The sequence below is a fragment of the Labeo rohita genome, chromosome 7 (assembly GCF_022985175.1).
Source record: "Labeo rohita strain BAU-BD-2019 chromosome 7, IGBB_LRoh.1.0, whole genome shotgun sequence".
In the NCBI taxonomy this organism is placed as follows: domain Eukaryota; kingdom Metazoa; phylum Chordata; class Actinopteri; order Cypriniformes; family Cyprinidae; genus Labeo; species Labeo rohita.
This window is the reverse complement of record NC_066875.1, coordinates 10,346,187-10,373,784: the sequence shown is the minus strand read 5'-3', so window position 1 is coordinate 10,373,784 and position 27,598 is coordinate 10,346,187. Positions and strand designations below refer to the sequence as shown.

Here is a 27,598-nt window from a genome sequence, read left to right as displayed (position 1 = left end):
AACATGCTTTTGAATTTCACTAAACGCCATAAAACAGTTTGTATAGCTGATCCATATTTTTGAATAGAATATATTAAGTGCAGTAATGGTTATGGAGAGCAGAGACACAGAGGAACTGCACCAGAACTGTCGGTTAATGAGTCAGACAGTACAACACTGCCATCTGCTGACCACAATATATAACTATTATTTCCTTTATTGTATTTTTGGGCAGTTAACCTTATCAAAAGTCTCTGCACAATTTCTAAATAACCTTTTTATGGAGAGAGAGAGAGAGAGAGAGAGAAATGGATTTACTTTGTTTACTTACTTTTGACGAGTAACAGAAATAATTATTATGAGATATTATACTATTATATATATTTTTAATCAAATATCACATACCATTAAGATGGCTCAAATGGCCTATTGATTTTTTAGAAAACAGCACCAGCAACAAAATAATAAAATATTATTGGATTTGTTAATTTGCCATTAACTGAGATTTAACTTTAATGCTGAAAGTTGTTTTAGTAGATAATGTTTCTCAGCTAATAATAAAGGGTGTATTTAAGTACTTTTGTTAAACCTAACTTATTTTTTTTTATCCTCCTTATTAAATATGTTAACTGTAAGGTCCAACTGTAACATTTTGAATTTGTATCATGTGTTATTTGGAAAGTGTGACAATAAACCAATAAACATTTTGAGATTATGTGCTTTAGGCAAATGTTTTTTCAGATAAAGTTGGCTAGCTGGTGGGACATCTCATATTTATTAAATATAATAATTATTGTTATAATTATAATTAACTGTAGAATTGTTAATTAGAAATTGGTAAATTAAATAATACATTTATTTACTTACTTACTTACACATATTATCTAACAAACATATTTAACAACATATTTACAAACCCAGAAACATGTAAACAAGCCTATGCATAAAATTTACAGGTTTATTCAATTCATGCAAAAAATGTGAAACAACTGGCAGAACATGTTAACATGTTGTGTAAATATCAGCTTGTGAACATTAGCTGGAAAAAAGCAGTATAATGGAGAACTCTGGAAATATTGTAATAATTTGCTTACTACAAAGTAAAATAATAAAATAATTTCAACTCAAATCATAATTTCATGTCCATGTTTGTTAAATGCAATTAAGTGGGACAATGTAGCCAACTGGCCATTATCACTAAATAAATTCCTTCAGGGTGAAACAAGACTCTTCCACTTTGCTTTGTGGTTTATTAATGACAGACTGTGCATTGCTATGCTTTTTTTTAAGCAAAATTATATGTGGCCCTTATAGCATAGTAATGTACAAGACGTTGGCAGTGCAATCTTAAATCCTGATTAGTGTTTAAAGGATGCTGTTACATTCAGTCTAAAGTTTTGACTTCGAGGACATTTGTTCATTTGTTTGAGTCAAATGGTTGTACAATGTGTTTTCGAACACTTTCGTTATATTTTTATTATTTGGAAAATTACATTCAACAACATAAATCAAATTTCATAAATACAAAGTACCCAATGACATAAAGGGAAGCCCAGATGGAAAAACAGCAACTATTTCCATACCTACACCTGCAGAGGGTGCCATTACTACCAATGTGAGGAAGGAAAAAACTTTTAGATGCTATTCAGATAATTAATTGTAGGCATATGCAAACAATTTAATAACTATCTTAAATCTTCTGTATGTTCATAGATGTTGGCTCCCATAAATTAAGAACGTCACTGACCTTTTGACACATTTTTAAATATATTCAGCATTGAAAATTCATTGACATTTCTGGCCAGTCCATAAAAAGGAAAAATGATTAATAGGAAAATCTGCCATGTCCAAGAAATGTGTGGAACCAATCTTTAGAAGAGAGAAAAAGAGTGTGGGAACCAGTCTTTGGAGACAGTTGAGTCAGCAATGGGCAGCAGAGATGTCTCTCTCTCTCTCTCTGTCTCTGAAGTGAAGGGTGTTTTTGTGTGGATGAAGGAACAGACCGGCTCCTGCCAGCTGCTGCCCAGTGTGACAGAGACAGGTGCTGTACATTCATCCCTCAACAGACACTCACACACACACACTGCACATATTTGTTCACTTAGTTGACAAACCACCCATTTCTAGCATACTACAACCATATCGTTTTTCTTTCCGTTGTCTTATTTCACATAAGCAGTAACCAAATGTTGCTATTCTTTTTTTTTTTGTTGTTGTTGTTGTTGTTGTTATGCTGCTTAATATAGGTTCTTAGATTTAAACTGACAAAAGATTTTACTTACAGACACCTTTGTAGAAATTCCCAGTCATATGAGTGTAAACTACCAGTCAAGCCTGCATTTATCTCATCCAAAATACAGCGAAAACTGTAAAATTGTGAAATATTTTTACTATTTAAAATAACTGTTTTCTATTTGAATATATTTTAAAATGTAACATTATTCCTGTGATTTCAAAGCTGAATTTTTAGCATCATTACTCCAGTCTTCAGTGTCACATGTTCCTTCAGAAATCATTCTAATGTTCTGATTTGCTGCTCAAAAACATTTTTATTATTATTATTATTATTATTATTATTATTATTATGTTGAAAACAGCTTAGCAGATTTTTTTCAGGTTTCTTTGATTAATAGAAAGTTCAGAAGAACAGCATTTATCTGAAATACAAACCTTTTGTAGCATTATAAATGTCTTTATCATCATTCTATTTGATCATTTTAAAGCATTCTTTCTAAATAAAAGTGTTAATTAAAATAAACTTAATGAAATAAAAAATTATACTGACTCCAAGCTTTTGAATGGTATAGTGTATAATGTTACAAAAGCTTTTTATTTTTGAAAAAAGCTAATCTTTGGATTTTTCTATTTATCAAAGAATCCTGAAAAAAAATGTACTCAACTCTTTTAAATGTTGATAATAATAATAAAAAAAATTAATAATAAAAAGTTTCTTGAACAGCAAATCAGCACATTAGAATGAATTCTGAAGGATCATGTGACACTGAACACTGGAGTAATGATGCTGAAAATGTAGCTTTGATCACAAGAATAAATTACATTTTAAATTATATTTAAATAGACAGCAGTTAATATAGTAACTGTAAGAAATATAGTATAGTTAAGTAAATAGTAAAAAAAAAATAGTATAGTATAGTATGGTATAGTAAATAGTAAAAATATTTCACAATATTACTGATTTTGCTGTATTTTGGACCAAATAAATGCAGGCTTGGTTAGCAGAAGAGAATTCTTTTAAATAAAACATTAAAAATCTTACTGTTCAGAAACTTTTGACTGGTAGTGTACATGATTATAAAAATACTTTTAAAAAGTGCTATTACACAGGTGCAGGGTTTGCTTTCAAACAGTTTTCACCAGAAATTGCTCCTAATATCTTGCAAATAATCACAAATAAACAGCAAGTACACTAAATTAAATGTAGAAATTTTAATTAGAAAGAATGAAATAGACAACATTTCTATTTCTCCAAATATTTCACCGTCAATGTGAATTCATACATATATGCATAAGGTAACTGCTATATACTCTGACCACATGGACATTAACCATGCATTCGTGAAGAACAAGCAAACATTCTGGACTGCAGACTTTACCCCCCAGCTGTCATATTTCAATTGTCACAGTGCAGGAAAAACAAAGAGTGAAAAAAAAACAGTCTGGGGGCCAGAGGTCTAGAGCCCAAGTGTCCAATCAAACAGGAACTGATCTATCTCCACTTATAGCATCAAACACCCCTCTAAGCACCAGTGACAACCAGACATCAAATTACAACCTACAATACCTATTCAGTTACACTTTTCCATTTCTTGTTTTACCAGTGCCATGCTTTTATATATAACAATCCAGCCAATGGCAATACCACATTATGCAGTTGTCTCTGTTACCTGGGTATTTGTAACAATAATATTAACATAATAATCATATTAAAGGGATAGTTTACCCAAAATGCAAGTTCTGTCATCATTTACTAACCTTCAAGTTGTTCCAAACCTGTATGAGCTTCTTTCCTCTGAAAGCACCAAAGAAGATATTTTGAAGAATGTGGTAGCCAAACAGTTGACTACCATAGTATGAAGAAGAAAAAGATACTATGGAGGTCAAAGGCTACTGTCAGCTGTTTTGTTACCAACATTCTTCAAAATATCTCCTTTTGTGTTCAACAGACAAAAGAAACTCATACAAGTTTGGAACAACTTGAATAAACAATGACAGATTTTTTTATTTTTGGGTGAACTGCCCTGGCAGAAATACAACCAGCCAGGAATAATATCACTGCTTTAACATTTATTAATATTGTTCAATAGTTAAAAAAGTTGCTGATGCTGAAGTCCACCTTTGGTTGAAATTACAGTGCAGAACTGAAAGGGCTCTTTAGTGTGCACACCTGTGTGTTTGAATGACTGACAAGTCGTATGAATCTTTGTGAGATGATAGTGAGAGCAGGGGCCTTGCAATCTTCTCCATCTGTAAGAGGAACATAACCTGTATGTGGACATGCATCTGGAATGCAGGCTGAAGATCTTTATGGTATCACATGACCAGTTGCTGTGTTTGATGTTAGCGCAAACATGTCCAGTGGTCATGCGTGTTTGAGTGGAGCAATTTGCAGATGGGCGGACTGACACCTAGAACCAATGAAAGGTCAGGACAGCACTGCATATCTAAAAGACTTCACTGGGGATGTGAAAATACATGCTATTGACTTGATAGTGCTATGTCACTCTCTTGTGAAAAAGAAGCAAACTTTAGAATACTTTTAAAAATAATTATTTTACAGAAATAATATACTTGAAAAAAATATATATTGAGCGTAATGTTTTTAGACATTTAAAGGGATAGTTCACCCAAAAATGAAAATTGTGTCATTAATTACTCACCCACATGTCGTTCTAAACCCGTAAGACCTCCGTTGATCTTCGAAACACAAATTAAGATATTTTTGATGGAATTCAAAAGCTTTCCCTGCATTGACAAAGCAACTGAAACGTTTTATGTGCCAGAAAGAGACATAGTAAGGACATAGTTAAAATAGTGCCTTGTTTACAAGCAGAAGACGACCCACGCTGTACATAAAACAGTCTTCGTAAACATGTCTAAAGAGTTCGACAGAGAGTTTGCCCAACCTTACTTATTCGAACTAGAATATACAGACAGTGAACTAAGAGAGACTTTGTTTATTGCGGGTAATACAAACTGCCTTGAGACAAATGCACTTATAAAATAAATATAATAAAATAGAATAAAATAAATAACAGGAAAATGTTTATCATTCAGGGACTAATTTTCATTTTCAGGGATATTATGTGTCCTTTTTCTTGTTTCATTAGGGGTTCAAGAAACCCTATTGTTCTGAAACCCTATTGTAATTGTGATAATGGTCACAGATCAGTGATCTCCACGTAAAACCGATCGTGTGGACCAAACTGTAAGTCATAGAGATATGAAACTTGGAGGTTTGGTAGTACTTACATCGACTACAACGTGACCAAGGCTCGCCCCAATCAGCCTGATGGGGGTCTTACAGCGAACAAGAGTACAAAATCGCTCATAACTCCAAAACTGTCAGTCGCAGGCTCAAGTCTCTTATGTCGTTGGAATCCTTGGCTCATGGTGGACAAAACGCCTCAGATCATGACCCTGGCAAAAATTTTTGGTATTTCACATTTTTCCTAGATTACTAGTCCTAGGTTTATTGCCCGATCGGAACCAAACCAGTGCAGAAAGATTCTCTAGAGTGTGAATATCAATAATTATCAAAAAAAAACAGTTGAACTTTCAACTCACCTTCGCAAAGGGACACCAAAACATTTGAAAGGGTGATTAAAATGCCTATAACTCACAAATGGAATGAGATACCTTTGCCAAACTCAGAACACTTAAGACCTCAATCTGATGTCACAGGAAAAAAATCAAGGGGCTTGGCCGCTTGGTGTCACTGTTAGAGGGAAAAAAACATAAAAATGGCCATAACTGCGCAAACATTTGTCCCTTCAACATGAAAATCGGTGTGCACCATCTTGGTCCAAAGCTTTGATCACAGGAATGTCTATAAGGACATTTTTCAATCTCAAAAAACATAGCCGCCATTGGCCAACAACTTTTGAGCACCTGTTAGACAAGGTTAACAGTGGCTGATCAGAACATAACTTCATGGGCCTGTTCGACTCACGACCCCAAAGGTCTGTGAGAAATTTGAAAGAAATCACATTTTTGAAGGGCATAAACGATTGTATGTTGTGTGGTATTCATATCATATGATAGAACTCCTCCTACCTGTCCTAGGTTTTTTGCTCAATCTGGAAAAAACACTGCAGTATTCTCTAGACTCTCTAGGTCAAAAATTATTTTAAAAAACGTTGACATGTACCCTTTGGGGAGGCTATATCAGGGTCATTTAGAAAAGGGGCCTGTCCAAATGTACCCAAAAATGTATCCTATAAAGCCTAAAGAAAAACTCAAAACTTGACAAAACCTGGTGAGCACATGCGACAGGTGATTCTAAACAAGCATGCAAAGTTTTAAGGAGATCAGACTACAGCTGGTGCTATACCAGTCATAACTGTTAAAAAACATTAGATTTATGGTAAATTATCTGGATTTGCCAAAAATGCTTTTTAAATCATTGATTAAGGTGGTTACAAGCTTGCTATTTTTCTTTTTTTTTTTCCATATGTGCTTAAATGCCTTAAAGGAGAAGTCCACTTCCAAAACAAAGATTCACATATAATGTACTCACCCCCTTGTCATCCAAGATGTTCATGTCTTTCTTTCTTCGGTCGTAAAGAAATAATGTTTTTTGAGGAAAACATTTCAGCATTTTTCTCTATATATAATGGACTGCTATGGTGCCCCCGATTTTGAACTTCCAAAATGCAGTTTAAATGTGGCTTCAAACGATCCCAAATGTGGTTGTAAATGATCCCAGCCGAGGAAGAAGGGTCTTATCTAGCAAAATGATTGGTTATTTTCATTCAGAAAAAAATACAATTTAAATACTTTTTAATCTCAAATGCTTGTCTTGCCTTTCTCTCCCTGAACTCTGTCTATTCTGACTCAAGACAGTTAGGGTATGTCGAAAAACTCCAATCGTATTTTCTACTTCAACTTCAGAAATCATTTCAAAATCATCCTACATCACTGCAGAAGTTCCGACCCAGTGTTTGCAAAGTGAACATGCAAAGCAGATCAAAAAAGGTAAAACAGCGATACAGGGGGATTTTGAATTTGAGGGAGAACATGAGATGGGAGTTTTCGACATACCCTAACTGTCATTAACGGAGAAAAAAAAACAGAGTTCAAGCAGAGTAAGACAAGACGAGCATTTGACACTAAAAAGTATATAAATTGTATTATTTTTATAAAAATAACGCTAGATAAGACCCTTCTTTCTTGGCTGGGATCATTTATAACCGCATTTGGGATCGTTTGAAGCTGCATTAAACTGCAGTTTGGAAGTTCAAAATCAGGGCACCATATCAGTCCATCATATGGAGAAAAATTCTGAAATGTTTTCCTTAAAAAACATAATTTCTTTACGACTGAAGAAAGAAAACATGCACATCTTGGATGACAATGGGTTAAGTACATTATATGTGAATCTTTGTTTTGGAAATGGACTTCTCCTTTAAAGTGCTTGAACCATAGTAATCGCTGCTTGCAGCTATATTTTTTTCCTGTTTTCTTTATTGGAGGTATAAATTTCTCACTGAATGGGTCATGGATTTTCTAACCTAGAAGTTGTGGGGTGTGTCCATGCCATGGAAGAGTGTTGTGGGGGCTGGGATCACAGCCTCTTCAGGCGGCCCTGCACACATGTGCTGTCACTCAACTACCCCGCACAGACAGCCCAGACTGAGAGACGAGGAACAAGACCATCTAGTAGCCTGGAGACGCCTGTGTCCCTGTCTCATTGCAAACTCTGCTTGGACACTGTTGTCCAATTCTCTAGTGTTTTATCATTTGGCAGTGGTTTATTGTGAACAGGAAGGATCAAAAGCCAGATAATGACGGTGGTGGCGGTTCTGGGTGCACTGCTGGCCGTTGTGTGTCAGGTGAGTTAAGCTTTACATATTAAGGGAATTCTGTGGATTTTTAACTAAGTTGCACAGTAAAATATCTCAATGTTAATATAATATTAAAAGATCAAGTGAAAAGGTCTGTAAGGTTACTATTCAAAAATATATATATATTTTAGTAAGTGGAGTCTTATGCACAATGGAAATCACACAGTAATATATATATTTTTTTAAAGAAATAAAACAAGGATAATTGGAGCACATTTTAAAAGAAAACACAATTTCAGTTTTTTTTTATATTAAAATTACTCATTTAGTTCCATTTGAAATTGTTTGTGAAATGTACTCAATTTTTTTTCACTGGAGGCATGACAAGATTTAAAAAATATATATATGAAATATAATATTTAAATATAATAATAATTAAAAAATACATAATTATTCACTAAATATTATATGTAATTAGCCTAATTAGGCTGTACAGAAGCAACCTGACACATAATAGAGAATTCAGCTGATCTCAAATGTTTGTTTATCCTCATTTTACCATACCTTTTACATTTATATTTAATGTAAGAGCTCATCTTAATCTTAATCTTCTAATCTTAAAACTCCACGACCATTTTTATGAACCTCAAATTTTTCCCCAAACATTTGCTGTAGATTGTCGACATTGTCTCTGAGTTGCTCAACATAATTAAATGTTAGAAACCTCAAATAAAAGTGAAGCTACTGTAATTAGATATTCATAGTTTGCAATGGAAAGCAATTGTGGACCTGCATTGTGCTTTATTTGTGTAGTTTGATTAGCATTAGTTTTTCTTGTTGGCTAAAGATTCAGTGTTTAAGAAGTGGTTACAGTTTTGACCTTGGGGCACATCTGCTAAAATCATCTTTAGTGGTATAGTGTTTGGTAATTGATTGTTAACTTTGTCTTCAACTGGCTGAACTTTCTAGCTGTCAGATATATATATTATATTGTTGGTGGAAATGAATGATCTAAACATGCGTCATTTCTGATAAAGTGAATGATGACAGATAATGAATAATAAGAAGTGAAATACAGCTGGTTTTAACCTCGTTTTAAGGCCCCCTTTGGTCTGTAACTAGTGTAATTATGAAGACAATGAATGAGAATGCAAACAAAGTCACACTGCCGTAAATATTCGCCACAATCACTGATCAGAACTGTTTAGATTTGCAATGGGACACAGATTCTAAAATGAGAGATTTGTCCTGTACTTGCACTCTTTGGGCAAGCTTTCATCATGCTCTACATAAACAGGAGAAAGGTTGCTAGTGGCCGCCATGTTATTTATGAACAATTCAAGAACAATTGCTGAATGTAGGTACTTTGGCCTTTTGATCTGCACCCCTTTTTCCAAAGCATTAGGGTTCGAAAAAAAGGCTTGAGCAAACTGAATAAATTAATGTGCATAAGACATCTCAGATAATGTAGTCTTTCTTTCATAATAAAATCTCTTGCCACATTTTAAGACATTAAGACCTCTACTGAAACTTTACTAGGATATTACACTAAGGGGAAAAAAAATAATTCAGAGCCAAAATCTTTGATATCCGATTAGTATTTCTTCTATTGGTGTAATTCTGTAATAAACAATTCTACCATATGTACATTTAATGTGATTCCTTTTCTCAAATGATGTAACAATACAGAGAGAATTTGAAATACATTACGTATCATGGGGCAAGAAAATATCAGTGCATGCAATGCCACTGCATGCTAATGTTGGAGTTGAAAGTTTCCTACAAATCATTATTTAACTTGATCATTTTATTTCATTCTGTTCATTAGTGCTGATTATTTGTGGCTTTTTATGGTTCTGGACCCACTGGTAATAGTTAATGTATGCCATGTGAGCAGAGCTGGAAATTAGCAAGGGCTTGTGGCAAAAATGCCACCAAAATGAACAAAAATACCTCATAAATTTAAGACAAAGAAGCAAAAAATGCCCCTGCACATTATTTTTTTGTTAAACCTTATAACCAATCAAACACATTTCTGTTGAACTTAGGAACGCATTAGCCAATCAGTGGTGCTTAGATTAGTCAGCGCTGAAAATGCCGGAGCTATTGATGAGTGTGCATGCTATAAAAAATACAAAAAGTCCCCTCAGAAATGTAAAAAAATGCCCCTAGAAATCAATTGTAATGTAAGAGTTCATTTCTGACCCTGCACATAAGATGACTTAATTTGCTAAAATTCTCTGGTGATCAGGCAGGGAGTGCTAGGAATTCCCAAAGCTTATGTCCCAGGAGAAGCTTATGTCTCACTGAGAGTATAGTGGGGTGAATGGAGATTCACACATGCCTCTGGTGGTGTGGTCTCGATATGACGGTGAGCAGCTGTTCCCAGATGCAGACTCAACCCCATTTGTCTCACATGGCAATCTTGGCTGCGGAAATAGGAGGCCAACGCTCCCAGGCCATGCAATGAGCGAGAAATTTGTTAATAATGCAGCCAGTGTTGAGTTCATGCACCGGTCCAGCTGGTGATAGTCAGTCTAACTGGCAACTTTGGGCTCCTCTTAGGCTCAGACATTCTGATACCAGTCAATAGTGAACATCTTTGTTTTACTGCTGCGCCTCCCTTGCTTACTTTAATCCTAGATTAGGAAAGCAAGACGGGACAGTGTTAATTGAACATATATATATATTAGTCACTGCCTGTTTAAATTAGCATGACATGACAGCATGGTCTGGTTATGAAGGTTTCATCGCTGACATGTTCCTGGCCGAAAGAAAGAAAGAAAGAAAGAAAGACAGAAAGAAGGAAAGGACTGTTGAACACACTTAAGCACACTTTTAAGTAGTGCAATTATTATAATGTCAAATTAAAAGTTTTAAAGTACATTAATAAGTATGTTTTAATAATCTTTTATCATGCTTTAAAGCAGGACAATTATTTTGATTTAATGACTAACATGCTAAAACGCATGCAGGGTACTTCATATTAATTTTAACTGTAGTGTGTTATTTAAATTTACATTTAAAATTATATTTCAAGTGTATTTAATTGCAACATCATTGTGTAATTACACATTATTTAAATGCATGACAGACAAGTTTCCATAGAATTCACCTCTAGAAAGAGGTGACCTTGGACACAAGGCACTTACTGGACTTAGTGAGGAATGACATGACAGGACGTGGCCACCTGTGTGACCCCTCCGACCTCTGATCCATCCTGGCATTCTGTCATGCCATACTGTCTCTAAAACACACACAGAATCACACATGTACAATGTCACATGCCCACACCAGTCAAGATAAACAAAACACTAAATCTGGGATCTAATTATACCACTCATCCAAGAATAATGAGTTCATATATACCCACTGGCTTTTATCCACATAGCTAATTTTACTTTTCAAGAAGGCAAATATTTTATGTTTTACACTTGACTTTTAGCATTTTTGTGTATTTGAACCCTTTCCAATAATGACTGTATGATTTTGAGATCCATCTTTTCACACTGAGGACAACTGAGGGACTCATATGCAACTATTACAGAAGGTTCAAACACTCACTGATGCTCCAGAAGGAAAAACCATGCATTAAGAGCCGGGGGGGTGAAAACTTTTTGAATTTTAAGGTCAGGGTAAATTTAACTTATTTTGTCTACTGGGAAACATAAAAGTATCTTTTGTAGCTTCTAAAGGGCAGTACTAAATGGAGAGAAAAAAAAGATATTTAGGCAAAATAAGAAAAATGTACACATCTTCATTCTGTTCAAAAGTTTACACCTCTGGCTTTTAATGTATCGTGTTTCCTTCTGGAGCATCAGTGAGTGTTTGAACCTTCTGTAATAGTTGCAAATGAGTGCCTCAGTTGTCCTCAGTGTGAAAAGATGGATCTTAAAATCATACAATCATTGTTGGAAAGGGTTCAAATACACAAAAATGCTGAAAAAACAAAAGAATGTGTGGGACCTGAAGGACTTTTCTAAAGTACAGTGGGCAGTTTAACTGTTTAGTGCAAACAAGGGACATCACTAAACAAAAAAAAACAGCTATAGCTGCGGATCATTCAGGTAACAACACAGTATTAAGAATCAATGAGGATGTAAACTTTTAAATGGCGTCATTTTTATAAATTCAACTATTATTTTCTCTTGTGGACTATATGTACACATCTTTTATGTAAAATATCTTATTCAGGTCAGTACTAAATAAACAATAGCGTGCATTTTGTATGATCCCTCTTATTTTGGTAAAATAATTAACATTTTGCATATTCTAAAAGGGGGATGTAAATGTTTGACCTCAAATTTATATATATAAGATGCATACCAAGTACTTCATATTAATTTGAACTGTAGTGTTCATTTAAAATAAAAGTTTAAATAAAATAATATAATAAAATAATTAATAATAAAAAATAAATGATAAAATAATATAGGCCTATTCTAATAAACAAATATATATATATATATATATATATATATATATATATATTAGAATAGGCCTATATTAATCTTAAATTGCATAATGCATTCTAATCCACTATTTAGACTTCATCACTATAACTCAAAAAAGCACTAAAACTAGTTCAACACTCAGTTGGACACACATGCGTAAGCCTAATGTGTTCCACACTCACTTGGTTTGTTCTCCTCCTCAGAAATGTAGCATATCTCATTCTGTTAGTCACGCCTGCACCATCAGTGCCATGTTTTGGACCAGCTGACCCTGCCATATGTGTGTGGAGCTTTAGGAATGTCTTACTCTGGTAAAAGCAGAGCTAAACTGGGTTAAATGTGACACAGAGAGCAACAACTGTGGATTTTTTATTTTCCCAGAGCACTAAAAGGCCAGAAATGATTACACTTTCTGGGACATTTATAAGACTATCATGAAATAAGTGTAGGCTAAGTTTTGGTGGATAACTGAATGAGAGGCTGGGGGTTGCCACAAAGTCTGCAGTTGGCACCTGCCGTCTCTGGGGGTATTAGTATATGGTTCAGACAGTAGGGTATTTTCAGCCCTGGGACAGATTAGTGCTTCCCTTGAGCAAATGTTTTCACATACAGCTCACATTGCTCAAGAGACATAATGGAGATCTCACTTGAGTCTCATTCAAGTTTTACAAAAAACAAAAAGTTCAGTAGTATTTGGGCAAATCTGAACAGTTTTTAAACATTGTTGAGATTTTAAGGAGATAGATGATAAAAAGATAAAAATCCGTGCAGTGGTTTTTAATTAATCTGTAAAAATAATATCCCCTTTTTCAAATCTAGTCACACAGACAGAGGCCGCTCCCACGATAGTTGATTGACATGAGCGTCTTACCTCAGATCAGCTGTAACAGTCAGACCTCCATTGTTTCGATGCTGGAGCAGGGATGTAAGTTAGACAAGAATATCTCTGATTGAGTGATTGAGGTGTTGTGTTGCTGGATGTAATAATGAACAGAGTGGTCGTCATTTACTCCCGACATCTGAGCCGCTGAAAATGCAGTGGATTACATTTGTTTGTGAAGGGAATGTGCCTCCCGATCTACTTAAATGTGTCTATGTTCGCACGAATCATTCATGATCCAGCTTCACTTACAGCAGAAGTGAGTGTAAGGTTTTTTTTTTATGAATCTCTGCAATCACCTTTCCTGATAATGTGCTAGTTAGCAAGTTTCGGGGCTAAGCGCGCTAAATGCGGCTAAAGTATACAATCTCTCAGAACAGCCGCGAGTAGAGGGGCGGGGTGAGCAGAGCTCATTTGCATTTAAAGGAACAATCCCTTAGAATGGAATGATTTTTGCAGAGCTCATTTTGACAAGGTAAAAAGGTGTTGTTTTACACAACGATTGAGAATTTTTAACCAAAGTATATTATAGACTTTTCATTAAGACCCTGAAGAATCATATCAACTTGTGAAAAATCCATTGACCTCGTTAAATGAGGTGAGGAAGAACATTAGCAGACCCACATAAAAGCTGCATGAGTAAATGATAAGAGAAGTAACCAAATGTGCAGCTCTGTTAAAGACATTAAGAGACCTCCTGTAAATGCCACCCACAACACTGACTTCCCACCAAGACAGACTTTGATCTTGGGGACAGAACACAGCAGTCCAGCCAACTGAACTCACATATCTAATCATGAATATTTCTGCAGGTTGATATTATGTCAATATGTGTAATAGAAATCATGACTATTAAATATGCACAATAATAAAATAAATGTTTACGCAAAATTCACAAACAAAATACCTGAAAACAGAAAAAGTAGAAAGAGCTGACAATCATTTTTGGAGGTGACACTAGCTGAAATGACAAATTCTGTAAAGGTACTGATGCTGATAGTCTGACTGAACCTTATTGAACGATATAGATCTATTACTAATTTGAACCAAACTGAATTGTCCTAAACTTGTCTTTCCATAACATTTGCATGTTTATTTGTCTCTGTGTGTTCAGAGACTGGTCAAAAGATGTAAAAGTGATTGTTGTTTCGTACTGAAATACAAGAGTGAACACCTTAGACTGAGTGTAATGTAGTACTACGCTACCGGGTGGAGAATTCAGGCTGCTCTAAGATTAGTGCGCTCTAACGGGGTCTGTGCATGCCTGTGATGTCCAGCATTCTGGATGGGCTGGTCAGTGGCGTGCCTTCAGGAAACAGTTCCGCCGCTGTGCCCATGAGGAAATCAAAGAACTATGACAGCCATCACTGCTATTTAAGATTTTTATATGGTGATGAATTATTATTGCATTCTTAAATGAAGTCTACTTAGTCTTCTGGTCCTCTAATTTGTCACAGTGTCTGAAAATGTTTTCAGACACTTAATCACATGTTAACTGCAATTAAATCAAAATGTAAAATAGTTTAAATTTATATTAAATGCAATTAGTTGAACTTTTTGACATACTTAAGCATCTTGTTATAAGTATATAGTCATAAGGGTCATACATGAGATATATACATCATGGAAACTGAGTAAATAAGCTTTCCATTGATATATGTTTTTTTAGGATAGAACAATATTTGTCTGAGAGTCTGAGAACTATTTGAACATCTGGAATCTGAGGGAGCAAAAAATTACAAATATTGAGAAAATCACCTTTAAAGTTGTCCAAATGACATTCTTAGCAATGCATATTACTAATAAAAAATTGTGTTTTAATATTTACGGTAGGAAATGTACAAAATATCTTCACAGAACATGTATCCTTAGTATCCTAGTGATTTTTGGCATGAAAGAAAAATCGATAAATTTTGACCCATACGTTGTATTGTTGTTGGCTATTGCTACAAATATACCCCTGCTACTTATTACTGTTTTTGTGGTCCAGGGTCACATACAGTATATAATGTCATTATTACTTCTATTGTCTTTAAAATATGGTTAAACTAATAAGCGGTTATGGTAAATTAAAATATACTTTCCTTCCTAAGGTATTTGGATGTAATTACACAATTGTAATGGTAATGCACTTTAGTACATATAAAATATAACTTTAAATAAGTTAAATTAAATAAGTTAACTTTAAATAAATTCAAATCATAATCCAGCAATTCATATGTGCTTTGCACATCTTGTTATCAACACATAAAAATAAAAGCATAAAATACATCTTCACAAAAAAATATTATTAAAGCATGATTTATAATTTACTTTGAAGTAAAACTTTTAATTTTAAGTGCACTTTTTAAAAATGTGTTGAACTATGTTAAAACTTTATGCAAAACTACACTTTTTTTTAAATATATACTTTTATGATTTGAAGTACACTACAAGTGATCATTTAATACAATTAAGTGCTCTTCTATTTCACAAGGGTGTCCTAAATACAATAAAACTAAGGAAAGTATAGTTTTTTAGATGTAGTATTAATAGAAGTATTTATGACTGGTAAATTTAAATTTATTCACCAGCGACAGGTGTGGCAAACAGTTAATTTTAGACCATGTTGGCGCAGCAGTTTATTACTCAAAGCCATTTACACAATGTTACATCTCCCTTCATTTATCTTTGGCAAACTACTATAGTTACACAGTTTCATAAATCATGCTTGGTCCATAGTGAGAATTTTTCACTGTTTGTCATACATTGTGTCAATGTATGTGAGAATTCTGTCACCGCATGTGGAATTTTGTCACTAAAGCACGTTTAGCAGCTGACCTCTGACCCCAGTCAGGTGCAGGCAAAAGAGAGTGTGTTTCAGAGTGACAGGCCTTGGATGGTGAAAACTGAGCCTGTTTTCCTGCTAAACAGCTGCATGAGTGTGTGTGTGTGTGGGGTGTGAGGGGTGTGTTGTACGAGTCCTTTATTTTGGCTACACATATCTGTGCAGTCATTAGACTTCAATATATGAGCGTGTTTGCCAATTAAAAAAAGGAATGGAAAAAAAAGAAGTTAGCTTGGTTCACTCCACCCCCACAGACTTCAAAGCACACTGGATTCCACATTAGAGACGGCATGAAAGATATCAGCTCCACATACTTTGTGAAAACACTTCTGACTTCCAGAACTGCAGCCGTACAGTAAAATGACAAACTAGTATTAACATATGCAATCAAGGATTTTAAAGCAATCCAAATGAATGTGGTTGTCTAATACAGGATTTCCTGCAATTTCCTTTGTCATACTTTTTCTTAAAAGTATGGAAACAATTTACTTTAAAAGACTATACTTAAGGCGAGACACTGCAGATGAATAGTTTTTGTTTTTTTTTTAAATTAAGTAATAATCGCCTTACTTACCCAGTTGATTGATTACATTGATAATTGCAAACATTTTTTGTATCACAAGTTTCTAATATGTTAGGTTTAAATATGCAAATGAGACATTATTTAATGAAATGTGCACTAATGTTGTGCACAAAAATCTAAACACTGGATGAAGTTTTTTTTTTGTTTTTTTTGACATATTCAAGTCAAATGTTTTTACAGAGGGGATTTTGGGTATCTAATTTTGTCACTCCATAATTCAAAAAATACTTAAAACAGACAGAAAACAAAATATTTTTCACAATTTTGGGGGGAATAAAATGTTGTATTTAAGAAAGACCGCTGTGGAGTGTGTGCATGTCACCCAAGAGCATCCAGATCCTGATCGTTGCTCCATGTGTTTTGTTGCAGGTCAGCAGCAGCAGTCAGGTGACACAGAGCGATCTGAACCCAGCTGTGCTGTACCCATGGAGACACAGGAGTGCAGGTCCACAGGTCAGGGTCAAGAGAGACTGGATCATTCCACCAATCCGGGTATCAGAAAACAGCAAGCAGGTCCCTGAAGATCTGGTCCAGGTAAACTAACTAGCTGCACAATATAGATCTGAAAAAGATAGATAGTTAAAAAGACATTTTATAATCATATTCTGGTTTGGAACAATTACAAAAATATCACAAAGAGCAACATTTTTAAAAGATATACAATACAGCAAAATAAAAGAATTAGCAAGGCCTTATGTGTAAAACACACATGCTAAATATCTGGTAAAACATGAAATATATCCTCGTATTCTTTGAGTAGATAAGCTGTTTACCATACGGCTGTAATATGTTCCATGTTTACTCTCGCAGATTAAATCAGACAAGATTTTCACCGGGGAGGTGATATACATGCTGGAGGGACCCGGGGTTGACCAGGACCCCAAAGGCCTCTTTGAAATCGATGAAAAAACAGGATGGATCAAGAGCAAAATGCCACTAGACAGGGAAAAACACAAGAGTTTTAAGGTAAACTGGTTTGGTGAAATTGTTTTTTATAATGTAGGGTTTTTAAAGTCTTGTACAGAGGGAACAACTAAAAGTCTGAGACTACTAGTGAAAATGGGAAGCTTCTATTGCATTTTTTTAGTGCAGAAAAATATCCATTATTTGATATTTAAATATTTTTTACTCATGTTATCTCATAAAATATCTTTCTTTTGAATTTTTCACAATTCTGATACTGTTTTTTCCAGATTTTCAGTACGGTCTCAGACCTATGAACCCCACAGTAGAGCTCACAGATAAAAGACTCTATCATAAAGCTTGATGAATTATCAAAACGATTGTAAATAACTTATATGTGTAATATCTACAGCTCAAAGCTTTTGCACTCTCCCCAAGTGGAGAGAGACTGGAAAGTCCCACCACCATTGAAATCTACGTTTTAGATCAGAATGACCACAGGCCTGAATTTACCCAGAAGGAGTTTATCGGCACTATCCCTGAATTCTCTGTTCCAGGTAAGATATGCATGTAAAACAGCATTTCAAAAATTATTTTAATAAATAAATAAATGTAGAAAAAGATAAATAAAAATGAATAAAACACTAGCACATCAATGCATTGAATAGTTCATCCAAAAATGAAAATTTTATCATCACTTACACTTACGTCGAACCCTGCAAGTACTGATGAAGTTTATGCACAATGGAGGACATGACTATTTATGTAAAATAACAAATTTTGACCTATTCCTCACACAAAGCTACAGTATCATATTGATTTAAACTTGGAAATTATTACACAAGTCATACAGATCACATTTATAGCACCTTATGGTACTTCCTTTGCCCTTTTTGGAACTTTGCATGGCAATTCTGTTAAATGTCTTTTTTTACAGAAATGTGAAGTAGGGTCAAGCACAGAATTTTGACTTTTTGCGTGAACTATCCCTTTAAGTCAGGCAGTCAGACTACACATGCATAAACGTGTGGTTCTCTGTCATCAGGAACTTCAGTGATGCAGGTTACAGCGATAGATTCTGACGATCCAATGACAGAAAACGCAGCTCTGAGCTACGCCATCACTGGGCAAGAGAGTATCCCTCCTCACAGCATCAACAAGACCATGTTCGGCATTAACAACAAAACTGGAGTCATCTACACTCGAGATGTGGGACTAGACAGAGATGTGAGTTATTTCCCTCTAAAATGTAAACAGCATAGACAAAAATACTGATTTCAAGATCTGAGCAAAGAAAGCAGTAACATGCTCTTATGTGTTATCAGGTGGTGCAGTCCTTCAGGCTGACTCTGCAGGTGGCTGACATGTCTGGAATGGGCCTAACCTCCACCGGTCATGCCATCATTCACATCTCTGACATTAACAACCACGCTCCGAAATTCCATCCTACCATGGTAACAACAAAAAACCAATTGAAAACATGCACAGTCTGTGATTTCCACTTGATCATTGTTTTCTGAGCTTTTGATCCAATTCTGACTGCAGTACAATATGTATGCAATGGAGAACAAGTACATCGCAGAGATGGGCAGAGTCAACGCGACAGATAAGGACCAGAAAGGTGGAGATAACTGGAAAATTAAGTACACCATCGTAAATCCTTCAGGACACTTTGCCATTCGCACAGACCCAGTTTCCAACCAAGGCATCATTTCTGTGGTTAAGGTGAGATTACTGCACAAATGTGGTAAATTAAAGACTGTGGCAAACCAAGCTTGTCCCATTCTTAAAAATAAACCTAAAGGTTAACATATTCATATTGATGACAGAAAACCTCTGATTTAATGGGGACTTTCAGGCCAAGTATTCATTATTCATCCACCAAAAAATAAAAAATTGAAATAACCAAAAAATAGCCCAAAACAAAGGTGTTTGTCAGCTAAACTTTGATTTGTCAGTGTTAAACTTTGTAAATTTATAATAAAAAATGGTTTTACAAAAAAGAAAAACTACATTATTAAGCCTAAATCAACATTTAAAGATTTGAGGTTTTACTTGAAGAGGTTTCATCCCTCCTCTTTCTCATCAACCCCTCAGGAAACTGTGATTGTTTCTTATTATTTGTACACTGCATTTCAAGCACAATGTCTCTACTCTCTTGCAGCCGCTAGACTATGAATCCCAGGCCGAGTACCGGCTCATTGTCAAAGCAGAGAATGAAGTCAGGCTGAAAGCCCCATACGAACAAATACAGAGTGCTACAGTCACCGTCAGAGTGATGAATGAAAACGAGGCCCCAGTCTTCTATAAAAACCCTATTAAAGTGACTGTTGCAGAGTCCATTGTTCCTGGTACTGTCCTGGCCTCAGACATTGCTCATGATCCAGATAATGCCAAGTTGAGGTAAGGCTCACTTATCTGAAACATCCACATTTTAACACTGCACAGCATAATGAAGCCACATAAGAGATGTTCTTAACATCCTTAGATCTTGCAATCACCCTATCCAAAATCTTGACGATTATGCTACCCCTAAAATCACAGAAAAAAAGATAAATTGATACTTGATGTGTACAGACCTCCTTAGGATTGTGTTTTTTGTTCAGGTTTGAAATCATTCAGGATCCTGAGAATTGGCTTGCTATTAACCATGCAACTGGACAGATCACAGCCAGGAGATTCTTCAACATCCGGTCTCCCCACGTCAGGAACAACATTTACTCTGCAGTTGTGAAAGTTATAGATCAGGGTGAGCATTTCAGACCTGAAAAACCCCAAAATGATAACAGCAGAATAAAACAACTGTCACAAAATAACCAATGTGACCTTTTCGAATAAAAATGGTAAGCATTCATATGATAACTCTCTTTCCAGATGCTGATGGTACCTCTGCAACAGCTACACTGGAGGTCAATCTGTGGGAAACCAATGATTACCCACCAGTGCTGATACCCTTGAGTGGGACTGTGTGCAGTGACCGGGACAGAGATAAACTGGGCCTGCTGCTTAGTGCTGTGGATGAGGACATGTCCCCTCAAGCTGACCCCTTCAGTTTTTACATTGCTGACCAAAATGTGGCCACCAACTGGACCATCATAACTCTTAATGGTAAAACATTAAAAAAAAAAACAAAAAAAAAAAACATATATTGCATATATTTGTACCCTGATGAAAACCATCTTAGATTAGTATGGAATTCTATGCTGGTCCTGTTTGATCTGGGTGATGGTTTGGTGCAGGTATACCTGTTAACCAGGATGTTCTTTTAGGTGGAACAGGTAGATCAAGGCTGATCTTAATTAAAGGTGCACTAAGTGAATTTTGCCAAATTATGTTGATATTTGAAAGCACCAAAACAAACATGCTTATACTCCAATTTTTGATATCTCCGCCCACACGTACGTAGACAACCCTGGCAACTGCAATGGCAGAATCTGCTATGCTTGCAGTCTGAGGGTATGATGTCTTGAATAAGTGAAAGCATTGTGTTACTATGGTAATTCAGGTCGATTGTGCTTGGTAGTAGCGTGTTTTAAAGCTTCAGTGGTTTAGCTCCGTTTCACATGGAAGATGACGTTTCTCTGATATTTATGCAGGTCCTACCTGTTGCTTGATCATAACCCTTTTTTTTAATGTTTTGTTCCTCCAATATTTATAGTCGATCTGCTAATATCTGTCCTGTGTGCTCCAGCTAAGAGTTTTTTCCTCTCTATCATTACAAGACCTTACTGCTGATTGGCTGCAAGTGTGGTTTTGGGACTCGTCCGACACTGTGGTCAAATATAGCTGTTGTTCAAATATTGCTTAGTGCACATTTAACCAAGTAAGTCTTGGATAATCAAGCTAGTTAAGAGGCCAAGTACAGAAACAGACTGGTTTATGCTGGTTTGGTAGTTGTCTAATTGATGTTTTATTGGTCATACCTACTTGTTGAAACTGTTTAAACAAGAAATCTTGCTCATTAAGTTAAAGAAGGTCACTTCCAGAACAAAAAATTACAAATAATTTACTCACCCCCTTGTCATCATTCATGTCTTTCTTTCTTCAGTCACAAAGAAATTTTGTTTTTTGAGGAAAACTTTTCAGGATTTCTCTCCATATAGTGGACTTCTATGGTGCCCGCGAGTCCCTCATATGAGTCTTCTATGGTGCAACTTCAAAGGGCTCTACATGATCCCAGCTGAGGAAGAAGGGTTTTATCTAGCAAAACGGTAAAAAACAAAAAAAACAAAATTATATTCCTTTTAATCTCAAATGCTCGTCTTATCTAGCTCTGCATGTACTCTGTGTATTCCGGTTCAAGACAGTTAGAGTAAGTCAAAAACACTGATGAAATTTTTTTTTTTTTTTTTTTACAAACTGATCTCATTTTCTCCTCCAACTTCAAAATCAAATGCCCTTTACATTAAAGATTAAAGCAGCGGCGTAGGCCAATTTTGAAGTTGGAGGAAAAAATGAGATCAGAGTTTTTCGACCCACCCTAACTGTCTTGAACTGGAATACACAGAGTTCATACAGAGCTAGAAAAGACGAGCATTTGAGGTTAAAAAGTATATAAATTGACAATTAATCATTTCACTAGATAAGACCCTTCTTCCTCGGCTGGCATTAGGTTTAGGGCCCTTTGAAGCTGCATCGAAACTGCATTTTGGAAGTTCAAACTGACAGGCACCATAGAAGTCCATTATATGGAGTGAAATCCTGAAATGTTTTCCTCAAAAATAATTTCTTTACGACTGAAGAACGAAAGACATCTTGGATGACACGGGGGTGAGTAAATTATCTCTAAATTTTTGTTCTGGATTTGTAAGGTTTTGATTTCTAGAAAGGCTGGTGAGTTTGATCAAGGTTGGAGCTAACTCTGCAGCAAAGTGGACCTTAAGGGCCAGAGTTGGGAACCCTTGCTTTAGAGCATAGGTAGCCAACCCTGCTCTGGGAGAGCATCCATCCTGCAGCATTTAACACTAACAGTGATCAAATTCACTTGCCTGTTATTTTCTAGCAGTCATGATCTTGATTGGTTTTGTTCAGATTTATTTAAACAGGGTTGGAGCAAAACTCCAAAAAAAAGTGGACATTGAGGGTCAGAGTTGAGAATCACTAGTTTGAAACAAGAGAAGTCAATGTAGCTTCTTGAGGGCTACCATCCTGCAGAGTTTAGTTCCAACCATAATCAAAAATACTTGTTGAAGCCAATAAAGGTATTCAGGATTACTTGAAAGTAACGGGCAGGTATATTGGAGCAGGGTCAGAACTGAAGTCTGCAGGAGGATAGCTAGACTTCCAGGAGCAGGCTTGGCTACCCCTGCTTTAGAAACAGAGTTCTCAGTGTTTACCTTAATTTCTAAAACCCCTTGTTTTTGCTTCTCTCTCTTTCCATGAACATTACCAGAGACCCATGCGGTTCTCCAGCCACTGATAGACATAGAAAAAGGTGAATTCTCTATTCCTGTGGTCGTATCAGATTCTGGATCCCCTTCACTTTTCTCTAATGCTGTGGTCAACGTGACTGTGTGTCCCTGTGACAGTTTCGGTGACTGCAAAAGCTACACCGCAGCAATCTTTGGAACCAAAATTGGAATAAGTTTCATTGCCCTTATGATTATTATGGGATGCATAGCTCTTCTGTTGAGTAAGTAAACACTATATTTATGTGCATATGCATAAGCTGTATTGTATTGGTAGTAGATAAACTTTAGATGTGTTACAATAAAGGTTGTTGTACTTTCAGTTCTGATTGCTCTTGCCGTGGCGGTAAAGGCCTGCACAAAGCAGAACATGAGAAAAGGAGGAGGTCTGCTGATCGGAGCGTCCGATGATGACATCCGAGACAATGTCTTTCACTATGATGAGCAGGGAGGAGGAGAAGAGGATGAAGTAAGAGCAATGACACAACATTCAATACATTTTACATGTATATACAGTGTATTCTGACCTAGTAATTTTTAGAAAGTGAATATATAAAATATATATAATACAAAGACCATGCAATATAGTAGATAGGAGCAGGTGTGGAGAGTACAGGGTGAATATACAACAAATTATATACAGTATTATATACAGTATACAGTATGTGTACTTTGCACAGTATGCACCATTTCTCTACAAAAGGTACAAAAGCTGTCACTGGGGCAGTACCTTTTCAAGAGGTATACTTTTGGGCCTTTTAGGTACTAATATGTACCAATATGGACACTTTAGGTACAAAGGTGGACCTTTTGAAAAGGTATTGCCCCAGTGACAGCTTTTGTACCTTTTTTTCTGAGAGTGTAAATACTACGCTGCGGAATACTTATAGTTGAAGTCAAAAGTTATACTTAGTTATACTACGATATACTTAGGCTTACAATGGTTTTGGGAATCGCAGCCCTGAATAAGATATTTCAGATAAAAGACGTTTCCATATAGTCCACAAGAGAAAATAATAGTTGAATTTAGAAAAATGACTCAGTTCAAAAGTTTACATATACTTGATTCTTAATACTGTGTTGTTACCTGAATGATCCACAGCTGTTTGGTTTTTTTTCTTTTGTTTTGTTTTGTTTAGTAATAGTTGTTCATGAGTCCCTTGTTTGTCCTGAACAGTTAAACTGCCCAATCCTTCAGATCCCACAAATTATTTGGTTTTTCAGCATTTTTGTGTTTTTGAATCCTTTCCAACAATGACTGTATGATTTTAAGATCCATCTTTTCACACTGAGGACAACTAATAGTTGCATATGAGGGACTCATATGCAACTATTACAGAAGGTTCAAATGATCACTGATGCCCAAGAAGGAAACATTATACATTAAGAGCCAGAATGAAGATGTGCACATTTTTCTTATTTAGATTTTGCCTAAATATCATATTTTTTTCATTTAGTACTGCCCTTCAGAAGATACTTACATGTTTCTCAAAACACAAAATAAGTTAAATTTACCCTGATCTTCAAATTCAGTTTTCACCCCTCGGCTCTTAATGCATCGTGTGGACTGTATGTAAACATCTTTCATGTGAAATATCTTATTCAGGTCAGTACTAAAAAAACCATGCATTTTGTATGATCCCTCTTAATTTGGTAAAGTAACATTTTGCAAATTCTGCAAGGTATATGTAAACTTTGTCAAAATGAGCAGTAAACACAGCACACCAAAGCCATTTTACACACAGCAGGATTAAAATACAATAATAATAATTAAATAAATGGACACTACTCGCTAAAATAATATACCTACATGATGTGGTAAGTGCATATGCAGTAAGCAGTGGTATTCCATTCATCATGGGATGAGCACTGAACATAGCTCCTGTCTGAGTCACAGATTTTGATTTATCCTTGGGATTTTCCCCATATGACACATGGATCCTAAAGTGATAGACTGGACAGATGTGTAGGGCCTCCTGTCCCACACTAAATGCTTGCAAAATCACAGTGTTTTCATTGTTCTCAGGCAGCAAAGTACAAGAAAGTTTGATGTTTGTTGGATTTATAACTGCTTTAAGGTGAAATGGTAAACTTCCTGAAATACCTAAAGCTGTTTCTGTCCAACAGGATGCATTTAATATTGATTTTCTGAGGAACCCAAGTGACATGGCCCCTGCCCCAGCTTCCTTTTTCCCACAAGACTACAGCCTACCCAGAGGAAAACAACCTCTAAGGAAAGATGCACCCCATAACCTGCCTTCTCCAACATATCCACGCAAACCCCCCGGAGACCCAACCGACATAGAAGATTTCATCAATGTTGTAAGTGAGGTTTCTTTATAAAACTTAAGATTCATTCTGAAATATTTGTGGGTTTATTTTCAGTACATTTTCTTCAAGTACCAAGGTGTTTATCACCCTAGACATTTGGAAGACCGGCACAAGCATATTCCAGTATCTTCATTTACTATCTGCGGTCCTAAATATGTAATAATAATTGCACAGCTTTGGTTATTTATCATTACTAATCCTCATTTTAACTCTATTAAAGTTTTGAATTTATATTTACAAATTGAATAGCCAAATCAGCAAATTCTGGTGTCATTTAAAGTATTAACTTCCATATTTTGAAGTATTTTTTAAAAACATACATAGTAAAAGAACACATATTCTCTGAAATTCTGATGAAAAACAAACTTTGCTTTGCAATTAACATAGAAATTCAAATGCACTTTTTTTTGGTGCACCATATTCACTTTTTCTGCTTCACCCCAACAGGGCTTGGACGCTGCTGACAATGACCCGAATGTCCCACCATACGATACAGCTCTGATCTATGACTTTGAGGGTGATGGGTCGGTAGCAGGCAGCCTTAGCTCTATTGCTTCTACGGGCTCAGACGGTGACCAGGACTATGACTACCTCAATGACTGGGGACCACGGTTTAAAAAACTGGCTAACATGTATGACCCACGTTAGGCACCAGACTGATTCTTTTGTTCAAGATACTCTCGTACCTGCACGTCCTTCAAAACTCCATGCAAACCAAATGTCCCATCTTCTATATGAAAGAGAGCTCATGATGTAAGAATGAAAGAGGTGGTTTACATTACTGATATTGTAGATAAATGGAGGTCTCTATCTATTCCCCAGTGATATGGTCTTGCTAAAGGTCACCAGTGAGACCCACTATGTGTTTTTCCTTTCCTTCATGGATCAGTGAACTATTTCAACATGCTGATGTGACAGGTGTTTGCTGTGGGCCAGTGTGCAAATGGCTCACATTGTGAAAGCACCAACTGGAAGGGAGGAACCGTGTGTTAGTGCATACTGATTAGACATGGTGCAAAAAGAGATGCCTTGTTCATAAAACGTGTCATGTTCATGAGGGATTATTTTAGCTGATGACCAATACAGAGGTTTGCTGAGCATGTGGGGTAAACAGAAAGAATAATTCACCCAACACTGAAAATTATTTACTCATTTAATTTTCTAAACCCATACGACTTTCTTTCATCTATCGAACAGAAAAGGATGGTTTTATATTTTGGTAAACTGCTCTTTAAAAAAAATAAATAAATAAATAAAAGTATTGTCTAATATGGTGCACCAAGTATCATAATGCCAGGTTGGATTAGTAACACCGAAAGACATTGGTTTTAACGTATAACCAGTGAGAGTGAACGCACCAATGTGATATTAAATTTTATGTGATTTATGTGAAAAAAAATCATGCTCTAGTCAATACTGGTGATTGGAATGCTAATGCATCGTAATCAATGTATATTAAGAGAAAGTGAATAATTTGTGGCATGTAAATATGTCTTTATGTCCTCCACAGCTGCCACATTCTCGTCTGTTGTTTAAACTACTTTTATTGTGCCTTTATATGTCCTTTTTAACATTAGCTTTGTGGCCGAAGTTAACTGTATCCTACAGCTGTAAGGAAAACAGCAGCTCAGAAACTCTTCTACATATATCCTTGTGTGTTTCAATGGAAGAAAGTCGTATACCTTTAAAAAAAAAAAAAAAAATGCATTGGTTGTTCAATATCTATTTTTAAAACAGACTGACTGATTTTTTTTAAAACTTGAGATCTTCAGATCAATTGTTCTTATCTCATTCTTTTTATACATGATTAGTATATTGTGTAATATATATGCTTGTAATACTATTTTTTGCTTGCCTACTATTAACCTCAGTAAGTAAATCTAAGACATTTAAAGAGCCTTAATATTAGGAATAATTTTCATTTTCATATACAGCATATTGACACAGTTTGCTAAATGAATGCTTCAAATGTATATATTTTATGCTTTTTCTCTCAGGAATTTTTTCCTAATTATATAATGCCTTTTGTTAGTTTCTGTGTTTTTCAACTTTCCATATTTTTGTTTTTAATATTTATTTCATAAGTGAAATGCTGTTTCTTTTAGTTATGAATAAAAGATTGGAACAATACCAGTCTGTATTTTATCTGTGAAAAGAGAGTCATTTAGTTTGCAGTGGTAGTTTTTTGCCAATTTATATACAAAAGGCA

At 35.5% G+C, this 27,598-nt stretch overlaps 1 protein-coding gene across 1 annotated transcript; it reads left to right on the top strand.

Annotated features, from left to right (window-relative positions):
* The first annotated feature begins 7,845 nt into the window (after positions 1 to 7,845).
* cdh15 (cadherin 15, type 1, M-cadherin (myotubule)) lies at positions 7,846 to 27,570 on the top strand. The gene is made up of 14 exons (XM_051115519.1): positions 7,846 to 8,051; positions 17,117 to 17,281; positions 17,558 to 17,713; positions 18,063 to 18,207; positions 18,696 to 18,877; positions 18,976 to 19,104; positions 19,196 to 19,375; positions 19,815 to 20,053; positions 20,257 to 20,399; positions 20,525 to 20,758; positions 23,043 to 23,282; positions 23,382 to 23,527; positions 25,186 to 25,380; positions 25,837 to 27,570. Exons 1-14 carry the CDS (start codon positions 8,004 to 8,006, stop codon positions 26,035 to 26,037), a joined length of 2,403 nt encoding a protein of 800 aa, XP_050971476.1. The 5' UTR covers positions 7,846 to 8,003; the 3' UTR covers positions 26,038 to 27,570.
* Positions 27,571 to 27,598: the final 28 nt, after the last annotated feature.

Coding starts and splice junctions, on each gene's coding strand:
- cdh15 (XM_051115519.1), top strand. CDS start 8,004: ATGACGGTGGTGGCGGTTCTGGGTGCACTGCTGGCCGTTGTGTGTCAG. Junction 8,052..17,116: donor TGCTGGCCGTTGTGTGTCAG/GTGAGTTAAGCT, acceptor GTTTTGTTGCAG/GTCAGCAGCAGCAGTCAGGT. Junction 19,105..19,195: donor CGAAATTCCATCCTACCATG/GTAACAACAAAA, acceptor TTCTGACTGCAG/TACAATATGTATGCAATGGA.